This window comes from Schistocerca piceifrons, chromosome 8 (assembly GCF_021461385.2).
Source record: "Schistocerca piceifrons isolate TAMUIC-IGC-003096 chromosome 8, iqSchPice1.1, whole genome shotgun sequence".
NCBI classification, from domain to species: Eukaryota; Metazoa; Arthropoda; class Insecta; order Orthoptera; family Acrididae; genus Schistocerca; species Schistocerca piceifrons.
Window position 1 is genome coordinate 122,193,773 of NC_060145.1, and position 16,178 is coordinate 122,209,950.

A 16,178-nucleotide genomic window follows, 5' to 3' on the forward strand; every position below is an offset into this window, starting at 1 on the left:
GAGAGCTTCTGTAAAGTTTGGAAGGTAGGAGACGAGATACTGGCAGAAGTAAAGCTGTGAGTAGCGGGCGTGAGTCGTGCTTCGGTAGCTCGGATGGTAGAGCACTTACCCGCGAAAGGCAAAGGTCCCGAGTTCGAGTCTCGGTCGGGCACACAGTTTTAATCTGCCAGGAAGTTTCATATCAGCGCACACTCCGCTGCAGAGTGAAAATCTCATTCTAGATCTAGAATTGATTATAACATAAAAACCCAACCATTCATAGTTCATTTTGCTTCACTGCACAGTCATAATCGCCGCAGGAGATTTTTCGCAGCTCCTTTCTTCTTGTGGTAGACAGTAACCGACCAGGTGAAATTTGAATCCGGCGACGTGAAATTCCCCTGGCGCTCGAAGAACAGTGGCGTGCTTGTCCTTTCCAGGCAAAATTAGACAGCCTCTTACAGAGCCGGAAACAATTGAGGCGACAGCTCTACAGCCTACACACAACCTTCTAATCAATACGATCATTCAGTATGTCAATCGGCTCTTATTCTCTAGATGTAGTGGTGTTCGGAAACTAGCCAATCACCAGGAAGCTCACAGTGGCATTAATTACATCCGCGTACGTAATAGAAGGATTAGACGAAAATACAGAAACTCCAAAGAACAACACATTTCCATGCCTAACAAGATGTAGGAAACCCACTGGGATTCAAAACACCTTACAGTCGTGTCAGAACGGAGAAATGCAGGTTTTAGAGGGAATATTACATAATTAAAAGAAACAGCCCTCGGTCACTAATTTTTAACGAATTAACTGGGTTTCGACACTGCTAGGAGTGTCTTCCTCAGAATTTAAACCAAAGAATGGTGTCTGAGGAAGACACTCCTAGCAGTGTCGAAACACAGTTAATTCGTTAAAAATTAGTGACCGAGGGCTGTGTTCTTTTAATTGTAACCATTCACGGTCTCTGAACGTGCAGCCATGTACAAAATTTGAAATATTATACCATTATTGCCGCTAAATAGCGGTACGTTCAGGCAACAATGATGGCGGATCACAAACCATTCTCTCCAAAGTAGACCACAAATGCTCAATAGTATTGATATTTGGTGATTTTGTTGGCCAGGGGGATGAGCCTATCCATCCTCGTGCTCACAAAACCAGTCCTGGACTATGTGAGATTTGTGAACAGTGGCCCTGGAACACAGCAGCATCATTGGGAATCAAATGTACAATGGGATGGGTCCGATCGGTCAGAATAGTCACATAATCCTAGACAGTGAGGTGACGCTGGAGAGTAACCATGGCGCCCTTGGAATGCTCATATACGACTCATCCGACTATATGACTTTCTTCCACAGCCCAGGTTTTATGGCTTCAGAAATAATTCAAAAGCCAAGATCGCTTAAAGACTGTTTACTAGATGACTGGTTTCAGCACACTAAAGGTACCATCTCGGATCTGTGAAGATAGAATGTACAGGATTGAGGGAGGTCTTACATGAGTTACACTATAAACATTACTATTAGTACAGTACTACATACCTGAATGTAGCTTAACATGCATAAATCAGTTGGATACAACGATACATGAGGCAGACCAGCTGATATAAAATCATTGTCGCAGAAATAAAAATTAATAAACAACTGCGACAATCATTTTATATCAGCTGGTATGCCTCATTTATCGTTGTATCCAACTGATTTATGCATGTTAAGCAACATTCAGGTATGTGGTACTGTACTAATAGTAACGTATATAGTGTAACTCATGTAAACCCTCCCTCAAACCTGTCACGTTATATCTTCATAGATCCGATGATGGCACCTTTAGTGTGTTGAAACCCGTCATCTAGTAAACAGTGTTTAAGCTATCTTGGTTTTTGAATTATTTCTACAACAGAGTGATCGCCCCACGACACACTATATGTTCACTGCATTTTATGGCTTCGTCACCACGTTTGGCTGTTATACGGACATTTGCATCACTGACGTGTGGTTTTGGAATTGCAGCTCGCCTTGCAGTTCCGTGCTTATGGAGGCCCTTTCGCGTTGTTTTGCTGCTGACAGCGTTCGTGGGTGCGACATTCAGTCCTGCAGTGACTTTTGATGCTGTCAGCCTCTCACGTTTAGTCACAATCAATTTTAATGGTCATCCGCCACTATCATTCAACACAGACTTTGTAACTTAGCGGGTGGTGTTTTTCAGCTTTCCCTGTATACGGTATAAATATTCGGTGCGGTGCCTCTTGAATCCACAAACGGTTCGCTACTTGGTTACTATCCACATAGCACCCACTGTCGAGCACCAAGAACTTGCCGACGTCCGAATTCACTTAGCTTCGATAGAATACACTCACAACTACACGGTACACTGTTGTGAATACATACTGAGGACACTGCACAAGTGCCGTCCGTGGCCAAATAAATTTGTATATGCATTCACGTTCAATCATGAATTTTTTGCAGTGTTTCCATTTTTTTGTTCAGTCCTGTATATACATTGTTTAGAACTCAAAAATGTTCAGATGTGTGTGAAATCTTATGGGACTTAACTGCTAAGGTCATCAGTCCCTTAGCTTACACACTACTTAATCTAAAGTATCCTAAGGACAAACACACATACACCCATACCCGAGGGAGGACTCGAACCTCCGCCGGGATCAGACGCACAGTCCATGACTGCAGCGGCCTAGACAGCTCCGCTAATCCCTCGCGGCTGTGTAGAACCGTTGACGTTACTTTTGAAAGAATGAACTTAAAAAATAGTCACATAAATACACGGTAACTAGTTAACAGCACTATGTGGAATCATAACCTCCCCTACGGTCCATTAGAAGACCAACTGCACGGAAGAATCATACGTTCCAATGCTCCACGGTGAACCTCCCGCGATCAACTGGTAAAGACGAGCCTCGGCCGTACTACTGGTTGACGACACAGGCGCTAAGTTCTCCCGGAGACCAGTAAGGCCGCGTGTTACGTAAGCCACAGAAGTGACCTATAGCCTGCGGCCTCTGGATACGGGACATTCCCGTTACAAGCGGCAGCATCGGGCAATAAGTTCGGACTTTACCTGCGGTTCGAGCGTCCTACCTGCGAGCGACAATTCAAACTACAAGATGGCTACTAGAGCCGACCAGCTGTTTCTATAAAACGGCTCCCATAAACCATAACTTATTGTAGCTCAAGAGTAAGGCAGCAAGATTAGTTTTAATTCAGCAGAGATGTGTTTTCGACTATCTCACCACTGAATGATAGACGAGTTTGTTTACTTTTTTGTTATTTTTTTCTTTTCACGGTCATTCAACAGGCTATAAGTGCGAAGAATGACTGAGTGTGGTAAGTACAGAAAAATATGTTATTATTTTCACGATGTGTGCCTGGTTTAGCGGTAGAGCCGGCCGGTGTGACCGAGCGGTTCTAGGCGCTTCATTCCGGTACCGCGCGACCGCTACGGCCTCAGGTTCGAATCCTGCCTCGGGCATGGATGTGTGTGATGTCCTTATGTTAGTTAGGTTTAAGAAGTTCTAAGTTCTAGAGGACTGATGACCTCAGTGCTCAGAGCCATTTGAACCATTTAGCGGTAGCGACTTGGGTCAGTAATTTGATTAGTCGTGAGTCCCGGATTCATACCAAACTACTTATATTTTACCTGACTCAGCTATAAACCTGTCACAGTTCTCTGTACAAAGTTTTTATCCACTACTCTTTACTCTGCAGCTAATCGTATGACTTCTAGGTCTTGACAGATTACTTGATTTGTAAGTGTGTACATGCCTATCCCGTTACATTGCACGTATGAAATTCCTAATAAAACACATTGGTCAACCATGAAATTTTATTGAGCGCTTTGGTACTGGCGGCGGACGGTTTGTACAGGGGTGTCTGGCGTGTTGCAGCGGAACGGCCAGCCATCAGCTGTCTGCGACGGCGCTGCTGCCATCTCCCGACGGCTCGCGGCACCCTCTGGACGTGTACGAGTTCGCCGAGGAGGACCTGCCGGACGGTCGGCGTGACGGCCGCGGGGGTGGCGGGGGCGGCGGCGGCCTGTGGGAGTGCCTGCTGGGCTGCCGGCACCGGCTCGACCACCAGCTGGCCAGGAGGAAGGTCCGTACCCGCTGCCGCCACCTCACAGCCTCACGAATGCAAGACCACTAGTATCGACCGCGACCGACGTTTCCTTTCCTTCTCTTTTTTATTTTTTTACCGACTCCGAGTTGTTTCCATTCTGTCTGACACTCTATCTGCACGGTTGTCACAGTAATCTATCACGATAAATGATGACAACCAAAACAGTTGCATTATAAAGATTTATTAAAATTCTTGACCGAGGTTTCGGTATATATAAATATACCTTCATCAGAAATAAAATATGCTGAACAAGAGGACACTTTCCTTAGAAAAAATTTAGCATCGGAAATGAGAAAGAAAACACACTATAGCTTAAGTAACCGTAAAATTACTAGAGTATTACAGGCACAAAACTTTAAGTCACTTACTAAAATTACATCCTCCAATGGAGATTAATAAAACAATTATGCCAAAGATGTCGTCAGTAGTTGAGACATCATCTCCATTTATACAACATGATTCTGCACACAGGGTCGATGCGAACACAGTTTAGCATCAGTACTTCGCCTACGAACTATCGTGACGAGCGTGTGAAAGCCCTAGGGCAGATAGTTTCGCCGAGAGAGGACGCTTGTGGTATATGCCAGACACTCATGCACATTAAAATCCGTGGATACATTGTTGTTGTTGTGGTCTTGAGTCCTGAGACTGGTTTCATGCAGCTCTCCATGCTGCTCTATCCTGTGCAAGCTTCTTCATCTCCCAGTACCTACTGCAACCTACATCCTTCTGAATCTGTTTAGTGTATTCATCTCTTGGTCTCCCTCTACGATTTTTACCCTCCACGCTGCCCTCCAATGCTAAATTTGTGATCCCTTGATGCCTCAGAACATGTTCTACCAACCGATCCCTCATTCTAGTCAAGTTGTGCCACAAACTCCTCTTCTCCCCAATTCTATTCAATACCTCCTCATTAGTTATGTGATCTACCCATCTAATCTTCAGCATTCTTCTGTAGCACCATATATCGAAAGCTTCTATTCTCTCCTTGTCCAAACTATTTATCGTCCTTGTTTCACTTCCATACATGGCTACACTCCATACAAGTACTTTCAGAAACGACTTCCTGACACTTAAACCTATACTCTTTGTTAACAAATTTTTCCTCTTCAGAAAGGCTTTCCTTGCCATTGCCAGTCTACATTTTATATCCTCTCTATTTCGACCATCATCAGTTATTTTGCTCCCCAGATAGCAAAACTCCTTTACTTCTGTGTCACATTCCCTAATCTAATTCCCTCAGTATCACCCGACTTAATTCGACTACATTCCATTATCCTCGTTTTGCTTTTGATGATGTTCATCTTATACCCTCCTTTCAAGACACTGTCCATTCCGTTCAACTGCTCTTCCAAGTCCTTTGCTGACAGAATTACAATGTCATCGGCGAACCTCAAACTTTTTATTTCTTCTCCATGGATTTTAATTCCTACTCCGAAATTTTCTTTTGTTTCCTTTACTGCTTGCTCAACATACAGATTGAATAACATCGGGGAGAGGCTACAACCCTGTCTCACTCCCTTCCCAACCACTGCTTCCCTTTCATGCCCCTCGACTCTTACAACTGTAATCTGGTTTCTGTACAAATTGTAAATAGCCTTTCGCTCCCTGTATTTTAGCCCTGCCACCTTTAGAATTTGAAAGAGAATATTCCAGTCAACATTGTCAAAACCTTTCTCTATGTCTACAAATGCTAGAAACGTAGGCTTGACCTTCCTCAATCTAGCTTCTAAGGTAAGTCGTAGGGTCAGTTTTGCCTCACGTGTTCCAACATTTCTATAGAATCCAAACAGATTTTCCCCGAGGTCGGGTTCTACCAGTTTTTCCATTCGTCTGTAAAGAATTCGCGTTAGTATTTTGCAGCTGTGACTTATTAAACTGATTGTTCGGTAATTTTCACATCTGTCAACACCTGCTTCCTTTGGGACTGGAATTATTATATTCTTCTTGAAGTCTGAAGGTATTTCGCCTGTCTCATACATTTTGCTCACCAGATGGTAGAGTTTTTCATGACTGGCTGTCCCACGGCCGTCAGTAGTTTTAATGGAATGTTGTCTACTCCCGGGATCTTGTTTCGACTCAGGTCTTTCAGTGCTCTGTCAAACACTTCACGCAGTATCGTATCTCCCGTTTCATCTTCATCCACATTCTCTTCCATTTCCATAATATTGTCCTCAAGAACATCGCCCTCTATATACTCCTTCCACCTTTCTGCTTTCCCTTCTTTGCTTAGAGCTGGGTTTCCATCTGGGCTCTTGATTTTCATACAAGTGGCTCTCTTTTCTCCAAAGGTCTCTTTAATTTTCCTGTAGGCTGTATCTATCTTGCCCCTAGTGAGATATGCCTCTACATCCTTATATTTGTCCTCTAGCCATCCCTGCTTAGCCACTTCCTGTCTACCTCATTTTGAGACGTTTGTTTTCCTGCCTGCTTCATTTACTGCATTTTTATATTTTCTCCTTTCATCAATTAAATTCAATATCTCTTCTGTTACCCAAGGATTTCTACTAGCCCTCGTCTTTTTACCTACTTGATCCTCTGCTGCCTTCACTACTTCATCTCTCAAAGCTACCCATTCTTCTTCTACTGTATTTCTTTCCCCAATTCCTGTCAATTGTTCCCTTATGCTCTCCCTGAAACTCTGTACAACCTCTGCTTTAGTCAGTTTATCGAGGTCTCATCTACTTAAATTCCCACCTTTTTGCAGTTTCTTCAGTTTTAATCTACTATGTCTAAATGCTACAAAATATTATTTGTCACATTTCGACGAGGTGCTTGATGGTCTAGCAGGTAGAGCACCAGACTCGGACAATGGAGGTCTCGGGATGTCCCGAATAGGGCCGGAGATTCCCACACATTCCAGTCCCTTCAGAACGCACCCAGGTCCAGTCAGCCTGCTGTGCAGGGCGCTACAGAACTGTTTGTGATCGTGTGTCCAAGTTACTGCTATGTTAGTGACAATTTGTCAACAGTGACCAGGAGTGGCATCGAAATGGAGGCATCCCAGCCCATCACTACGAGACTGCCACGCCAGAAGAAAAAATATGACCACAACGTTTACGAAAAGACTATGTAAGATCAGTATGGCCTTATTTTAAAGTTGTTTTTGTAATGCCATTTAGCCTGAAGATGAGGTTTACCTCGAAACATGTCACTAAATAAATAAGCAATACAGTAGTTGGCAAAGTTTGTGACTGGTAGCGGTAATTAAAAAAAAAAAAACCTTTACATGTTTCTTGAGACAGTCACGGTCGAAAAATAGTCAAAATGGCTTCAATATATGATATGGTATCTTTTTTCTTCTATTATTTATGAAAAGATTCCGTTTTCCATACAGTTCAAGAAAATATCTATCAACATACTTGAAATATGGCAATTCATTCTACGGCATTCCTTTTCGTAACTAAATGATTTAAGTGACTGTAGTGCTCAGAGATTGTCTTTACTGTCAATATCTGTTTCTCTGTAGTAGTGTCTGAGATTTCTTGTTTCTTGTCAGTCGTTCCTAAATGATTTTTATCCTACTTATTTGCTATTGAAATGTATATGCTCTGCAATAATGTGTGTGTCGTATGTTTTTAATTAATTCCAAGGAGTTCTTTTATGAGTACCGCTTTGTAAATAAAATGTGAATACCATCTAATTTCGCAATTGGTCCTTTGGAAATATTTTATTTTGTATATTCTAGACTCACTTCGTACTGGACTTCTCTGCCCAAGGTTTTATTTAAAAATAGATTTCCACTATAAACTGAAGTCTAAGAAATATTTGTTGGCAGCAGATTTTAGTCTGGTAACTACTCTTGTGTTTTACATATGAACTCTTGTTTTTGCGTGAGCTCTGATGTCTTCCTCTTTTCTGCCTTTGTAAGTTAGTTCTTTTCTTATTGAGATCATTACTATGGCATGTCTTCCTTTCTATCATCTTCTATCTGCTAATTATTTTTAAAAATGCTAACGTACTATTTTTAACGAAAATATTCATGTATGTTGTAGAGCACTAAACATGCCTAAAGAAATCAGACGAAAGATATTACGCCCAAAAGAAAGTAATTTAAGATGCAAGAACAAATTAAGGTTTTACACAGGGAAATACTCTGCTTTACGTCCATAATATTTCAAGAAAGTGATTGGCAGTAGAATATGTAAGGTGCGGCGGGAGTGGGGGGGGGGGGGGGGGGTTCAGTTGGCCGACATCCACATACTCAGTATGACAGTGACAAGGGTTAGATTAGGTTCCACAGAGAGTTCGTTCACACGCTCTCCACTAATGTGCATTTTTTATTTCACAGTGCAAAATTGTAAAATCTTTACCACTCTTCTGAACACTTTCCCTGCTGGCCTCAGTGATTATATTAACGTAAAGTAAACACGTTGCACAATCTTCTTCTTTTTCTTCAGCGTTTGTCCAGCTTGTCTGCAGGGTCCGCTACGTGGGTCTGTTGTCTCCATTTCGCTTTATGACGAGCTGCATCTGGGTTGATATTCCCGCATTTAAGGTCTTTATGAATCGTATCAGCCCAACGTTGCTAAGGTCATCCTTTGGGTCTTCTGCTGACAACTTCAAGTGTGTAACCAGCCTTGGTAACAGAGTCATCACCGGCCAGTAAAACATGCCCAAACCATCTAAGACTACTCTCACGCATCTTGTCTTGGATCGGTGCAACACCAAACTGTTTTCTAATACTTTCACTGTAAACGTGATCTAACTAAGTGAGGCCCGCTGTCCACCTTAGCATCTTCGTTTCCATTACACTTAGGCGGTGTTCTGTTTCAACTCAAGTCGGCCAGCACTCGCAACCATACAAGACTACTGGTCGGATGACAGTGCGATAGATTTTTGATTTTCAATTATCTTTCATCTTACAGTCGCAAGTAACTCCGGTTATTGTTCACCAATTCATCCAGGCTGCCTAAGTTCTGGTGTTGAGCTGCACAATACAATCAACGAAACTGACTCACAACAATTACATTATCGGCTGTAAGTGTAATTTGGAAACATAGTTCTGCTCCAGATTTAGGTCTTGAAACAGAGCTGATGGAAAACTGTTGCTTTGGAATTTAGGTTTCCTGCTGCCGTAAGTAATTAATATCTTCAGCAATCCATTAATTTGTGAAAAGCAATATAGTTCAGCTGTTATAAACGCCCAAACGTACAGGTAGTTACTTGGAAACCCCTCACGCAGTGCGATGGAAGATCTACAATCACGCTCATAAATTAAGAATAGTGCAGATACATGGTGAAACAACGCTGTGGTGGGCGGTTTTCAGGGTTTAAATCACCTCGGGGCATAACCATGCGGTTCGTTTGACCTGCGGTCGTCGCACGGTAGCGCTGGCAGCAGTCACATACTCATAGATGTGTTGGTGCATCTCAGAGTACGGTGCAGCGAGTAAGTGTGCAGAAGTTCTCAGACGTGCTAACGGTGACTGTGTGTTGAAAATGGCTCAAAGAACACATATTGATGACATTATGAGGGGTAGAATACTAGGACGACTGGAAGATGGTCAAACACAGCAGGTCGTAGCACGGGCCCTCTGTGTGCCACAAAGTGTGATCTCAAGATCATGGCAACGATTCCAGCAGACAGAGGAAACGTGTCCAGGCGCTACACTACGGGACGTCCACAGTGTACAACATCAGAAGAAGACCGATATCTCACCATCAGTGCCCGCAGACGGCCACGGAGTACTGCAGGTAGCCACATCGGGACCTTACCGCAGCCACAGGAACAGTTGTCTCCAGACACACAGTCTACAGACGACTGAATAGACGTGGTTTATTCGCCCGGAGACCTGAAAGGTGCATTCCACCGACCCCTGGTTACAGGACAGCCCGTAACGTCTGGTGTCAAGAACACAGTACATGCTCATGGGAACAGTGGTCCCAGGTTACGTTCACGGACGAGTCAAGGTATAGTCTGAACAGTGAATATCGCAAGGTTTTCGTCTGGCGTGAACCAGGAACCAGATACTAACCCCTTAATGTCCTTGAAACGGACCTGTATGGAGATCGTGGTTTGATGGTGCGGGGTGGGATTACGATTGGTGCACGTACACCCCTGCATGTCTTTGACAGAGGAACTGTAACAGGTCAGGTGTATCGGGACGTCATTTTGCACGAGTATGTCCGCCTTTTCAGGGGTGCAGTGGGTCCTACCTTCCTCCTGATGGATGATAACGCACAGCCCCACCGAGCTGCCATCGTGGAGGAGTACCTTGAAACATAAGATATAAGGTGAATGGTGTGGCCGGCCTGTTCTCCACACCTGAACCCCATCGAGCACGTTTGGGATGCTCTCGGTCGACGTATCGCTGCACGTCTTCAAACAACTACGACACTTCAGGAAAAGCACTGGTGGAAGAATGGGAGGCTATACCACAGCAGCTGCTCGACCACCGGATCCAGAGTATGCCAACCCGTTGTGCGGCTTGTGTACGTGTGCATGGTGATCATATCCCATATTGATGTCTGCGTACATGCGCAGGAAACAGTGTAGCACATGTGTTTCGGTACGGTTTTCTCAACTTATCACCAACACCGTGGGCTTGCAGATCTGTGTCGTGTGTATTCCCTATGTGCCTATGCTATTAGCGCCATTTTTGTGTGGTGCCACGTTCTGTGGCACCACATTCAGCAGTTATCCTTAATTTATGAGTGTGAGTGTAGTTGGGGCACAGAGAGAGAGACAGAGAAGTGTGGCGCCCCCGGCAGACTGCCGGGGCGAGGTAAACGTGCGAGACCGGCAGGTGTCAGCGAACGGAGATCCCTCAGGGAATGCTGTCGGAGACAGGGCATAGACGTGACTCACAGTGTTCAGTCGGTAATACGCGGCCGGTATTTTTGGTGCGAAGCGTCAGTCGCTGTCGCCGATCACTATCCAGCGCACTGTGTGAAGCGGCATTGACCACTAGATGTCACGAAATGCTCGCCCGTCAGTGTAAAAGGAGGCGGGGAGTTCAAAATGGCTCTGAGGACTACGGGACTTAACATCTGAGGTCATCAGTCCCCTAGAACTTAGAACTACTTAAACCTAACTAACCTAAGGACATCACACACATCCATGCCCGAGGCAGTATTCGAACCTGCGACCGTAGCGGTCGTGCGGTTCCAGACTGAAGCGCCTAGAACCGCTCGGCCACACCGGCCGGCAGGCGGGGAGTGCTGTGTTGTTAATAGAGAAGACGTATCAGAGCAATGGCTCGATCATAAGAGCGAAGTGAATTCGAAATGGGCTAGTCACTGGAGTAACAAATCAATCAGGCAAATTTCATTCCTTCTAAGGCTGCCGAGTCGGCTGTAGTAACGTGGCTGTCACGTGGAAACGCAAAGCAACAAATCACAGCTCAACAAAGGCCAGGTAGACTTGCACTGACGAACGTGAACCGACGAATATTGCGTAGGGTGATGGTAAAAAAAATTGCATGTAATCAGCAGAAGGGATCAGTCGTGAGTTCCAAAGTGCTGCCAGCAGTCTTTTTGGCTCAGTCACTACTCGTAGGGACGTAAAAAGCATAGGGTGCGATGGCCGAGCAGTTCCTCATAAGAGCACACATTCCTTGCACTTGAGGTGGCGCCAAGAGGAACGCCACTGGACGGTGGCTGACTGGAAACAAGTGATCTGGAGTGGTGAATCACGCTGTATTCTGTGTCAGTCGGAGGAGGGGTTTGGGTTTGGGGTTTGGCGACTGCCTGGGGAAGGTTATGTGCCGTCATGTGTGGTGCCTACAGCGAAATACGGAGGAGGTAGCGTAACGATATGTGCTGTTTCGTCCGGCCAAGAGCCAGTCAGGGCAAAAGCACCACAGGCGCAAAGATGCGAGCTGGTGCCAGTGCCATGGAGACTCGCCAGTTGCGCGAGTTCCAGCAGTGCCGTGGGCGTCGTTGAGGATGAAGATATCGACTTATCCTCGGCCAACTGCCGGCCGACTACAATCCGCCAAAGACCGGACGAAAACGGTGAGAAGCCTACTCGGAAGACAGAATAGCAGCTCTCGCCCATTTGGTTATAGATCATCGTCCAGGACTGACTTAGACAGAGAGCGTCGTAATTTAGAAGTCACCAGATAGTTGTTGTATATTGCATTTGCTACGTCCTGTGAAGTTTACCTACGATTGTTTGCACCTAGCATTGAGGGCCCTTTTTTGTGAAGGCCGGCCAGTGTGGCCGTGCGGTTCTAGGCGCTTCAGTCTGGAACCGCGGGACCACTACGGTCGCAGGTTCGAATCCTGCCTCGGGCATGGATGTGTGTGATGTCCTTAAGTTAGTTAGGTTTAAGTAGCTCTAAGTTCTAGGGGACTGATGACCACAGATGTTAAGTCCCATAGTGCTCAGAGCCATTTGAACAATTTTTTTTTGTGTTATAATACAAAACCCCCCATGAACCATGGACCTCGCCGTTGGTGGGGAGGCTTGCGTGCCTCAGTGATACAGATAGCCGTACCGTAGGTGCAACCACAACGGAGGGGTATCTGTTGAGAGGCCAGACAAACGTGTGGTTCCTGAAGAGGGGCAGCAGCCTTTTCAGTAGTTGCAAGGGCAACAGTCTGGATGTTGACTGATCTGACCTTGTAACAATAACCAAAACGGCCTTGCTGTGCTGGTACTGCGAACGGCTGAAAGCAAGGGGAAACTACAGCCGTAATTTTTCCCGAGGGCATGCAGCTTTACTGTATGGTTAAATGATGATAGCGTCCTCTTAAGTAAAATATTCCGGAGGTAAAATAGTCCCCCATTCGGATCTCCGGGCGGGGACTACTCAAGAGGATGTTGTTAGCAGGAGAAAGAAAACTGGCGTTCTACGGATCGGAGCGTGGAATGTCAGATCCCTTAATCGGGCAGGTAGGTTAGAAAATTTAAAAAGGGAAATGGATAGGTTGAAGTTAGATATTGTGGGAATTTGTGAAGTTCGGTGGCAGGAGGAACAAGACTTCTGGTCAGGTGACTACAGGGTCATAAACACAAAATCAAATAGGGGTAATGCAGGAGTAGGTTTAATAATGAATAGGAAAATAGGAATGCGGGTAAGCTACTACAAACAGCATAGCGAACGCATTATTGTGGCCAAGATAGATACGAAGCCCACACCTACTACAGTAGTACAAGTTTATATGCCAACTAGGTCTGCAGATGACGAAGAAATTGAAGAAATGTATGATGAAATAAAAGAAATTATTCAGATAGTGAAGGGAGACGAAAATTTAATAGTCATGGGTGACTGAAATTCGAGTGTAGGAAAAGGGAGAGAAGGAAACATAGTCGGTGAATATGGATTGGGGCTAAGAAATGAAAGAGGAAGCTGCCTGGTAGAATTTTGCACAGAGCACAACATAATCATAGCTAACACTTGGTTGGTTGGTTGGTTTGGGGAAGGAGACCAGACAGCGTGGTCATCGGTCTCATCGGATTAGGGAAGGATTGGGAAGGAAGTCGGCCGTGCCCTTTCAGAGGAACCATCCCGGCATTTGCCTGGAGTGATTTAGGGAAATCACGGAAAACCTAAATCAGGATGGCCGGACGCGGGATTGAACCGTCGTCCTCCCGAATGCGAGTCCAGTGTCTAACCACTGCGCCACCCCGCTCGGTGGCTAACACTTGGTTTAAGAATCATGAAAGAAGGTTGTATACATGGAAGAACCCTGGAGATACTAAAAGTTATCAGATAGATTATATAATGGTAAGACAGAGATTTAGGAACCAGGTTTTAAATTGTAAGACATTTCCAGGGGCAGATGTGGACTCGGACCACAATCTATTGGTTATGACCTGTAGATTAAAACTGAAGAAACTGCAAAAAGGTGGGAATTTAAGGAGATGGGACCTGGATAAACTGAAAGAACCAGAGGTTGTACAGAGTTTCAGGGAGAGCATAAGGGAGCAATTGACAGGAATGGGGGAAACAAATACAGTAGAAGAAGAATGGGTAGCTTTGAGGGATGAAGTAGTGAAGGCAGCAGAGGATCAAGTAGGTAAAAAGACGAGGGTTAGTAGAAATCCTTGGGTAACAGAAGAAATATTGAATTTAATTGATGAAAGGAGAAAATATAAAAATGCAGTAAATGAAGCAGGCAAAAAGGAATACAAACGTCTCGAAAATGAGATCGACAGGAAGTGCAAAATGGCTAAGCAGGGATGGCTAGAGGACAAATGTAAGGATGTAGAGGCTTATCTCACTAGGGGTAAGATAGATACTGCCTACAGGAATATTAAAGAGAACTTTGGAGATAAGAGAACGACTTGTATGAATATCAAGAGCTCAGATGGAAACCCAGTTCTGAGCAAAGAAGGGAAAGCAGAAAGGTGGAAGGAGTATATAGAGGGTCTATACAAGGGCGATGTACTTGAGGACAATATTATGGAAATGGAAGAGGATGTAGATGAAGATGAAATGAGAGATACGATACTGCGTGAAGAGTTTGACAGAGCACTGAAAGACCTGAGTCAAAACAAGGCCCCCGGAGTAGACAACATTCCATTGGAACTACTGACGGCCTTGGGAGAGCCAGTCCTGACGAAACTCTACCATCTGGTGAGCAAGATATATGAAACAGGCGAAATACCCTCAGACTTCAAGAAGAATATAATAATTCCAATCCCAAAGAAAGCAGGTGTTGACAGATGTGAAAATTACCGGACTATCAGTTTAATAAGTCACAGCTGCAAAATACTAACACGAATTCTTTACAGACGAATGGAAAAACTAGTAGAAGCCAACCTCGGGGAAGATCAGTTTGGATTCCGTAGAAACACTGGAACACGTGAGGAAATACTGACCTTACGACTTATCTTAGAAGAAATATTAAGGAAAAGCAAACCTACATTTCTAGCATTTGTAGACTTAGAGAAAGCTTTTGACAATGTTGACTGGAATACTCTCTTTCAAATTCTAAAGGTGGCAGGGGTAAAATACAGAGAGCGAAAGGCTATTTACAATTTGTACAGAAACCAGATGGCAGTTATAAGAGTCGAGTGGTATGAAAGTGAAGCAGTGGTTGGGAAGGGAGTAAGACAGGGTTGTAGCCTCTCCCCGATGTTGTTCAATCTGTATATTGAGCAAGCAGTAAAGGAAACAACAGAAAAATTCGGAGTAGGTATCAAAATCCATGAAGAAGAAATAAAAACTTTGAGGTTCGCTGATGACATTGTAATTCTGTCAGAGACAGCAAAGGACTTGGAAGAGCAGTTGAATGGAATGGACCGTGTCTTGAAAGGAGGATATAAGATGAACATCAACAAAAGCAAAACGAAGATAATGGAATGTAGTCGAATTAAGTCGGGTGATGCTGAGGGAATTAGATTAGGAAATGAGACACTTACAGTAGTAAAGGAGTTTTGATATTTGGGGAGCAAAATAACTGATGATGGTCGAAGTAGAGAGGATATAAAATGTAGACTGGCAATGGCAAGGAAAGCTTTTCTGAAGAAGAAAAATTTGTTAACATCGAGTATAGATTTAAGTGTCAGGAAGTCATTTTTGAAAGCATTTATATGGAGTGTAGCCATGTATGGAAGTGAAACATGGACGATAAATAGTTTTGACAAGAAGAGAATAGAAGCATTCGAAATGTGGTGCTACAGAAGAATGCTGAAGATTAGATGGGTAGATCACATAACTAATGAGGAAGTATTGAATAGGATTGGGGAGAAGAGAAACTTGTGGCACAACTTGACCAGAAGACGGGATCGGTTGGTAGGACATGTTCTGAGGCATCAAGGGATCACAAATTTAGTATTGGAGGGCAGCGTTGAGGGTAAAAATCGTAGAGGGAGACCAAGAGATGAATACACTAAGCAGATTCAGATGGATGTAGATTGCAGTAGGTACTGGGAGATGAAGAAGCTTGCACAGGATAGAGTAGCATGGAGAGCTGCATCAAACCAGTCTCAGGACTGAAGACCACAACAACAACAACATAACACAAACTACAGACTACAGTATTCAACTAGTCACAAAGATAAGTAAACCTGGCACGAATCCGCCCACCGGATTTTTGTCGAGGTCCGGTGAACCGGCCAGTCTGTGGATGGTTTTTAGGCGGTTTTCCATCTGCCTCGGCAAATG

At 44.3% G+C, this 16,178-nt stretch overlaps 1 protein-coding gene across 1 annotated transcript in view; it reads left to right on the plus strand.

Moving 5' to 3' along the window:
* LOC124712115 (43 kDa receptor-associated protein of the synapse homolog) overlaps positions 1–16,178 on the plus strand; it is a 308,753-nt gene that overhangs the window by 191,832 nt on the left and 100,743 nt on the right. The window contains exon 3 of the mRNA XM_047242413.1: positions 3,885–4,092. Coding sequence (XP_047098369.1) covers positions 3,885–4,092 — 208 coding nt within the window. The remainder of the gene's footprint in view (positions 1–3,884; positions 4,093–16,178) is intronic.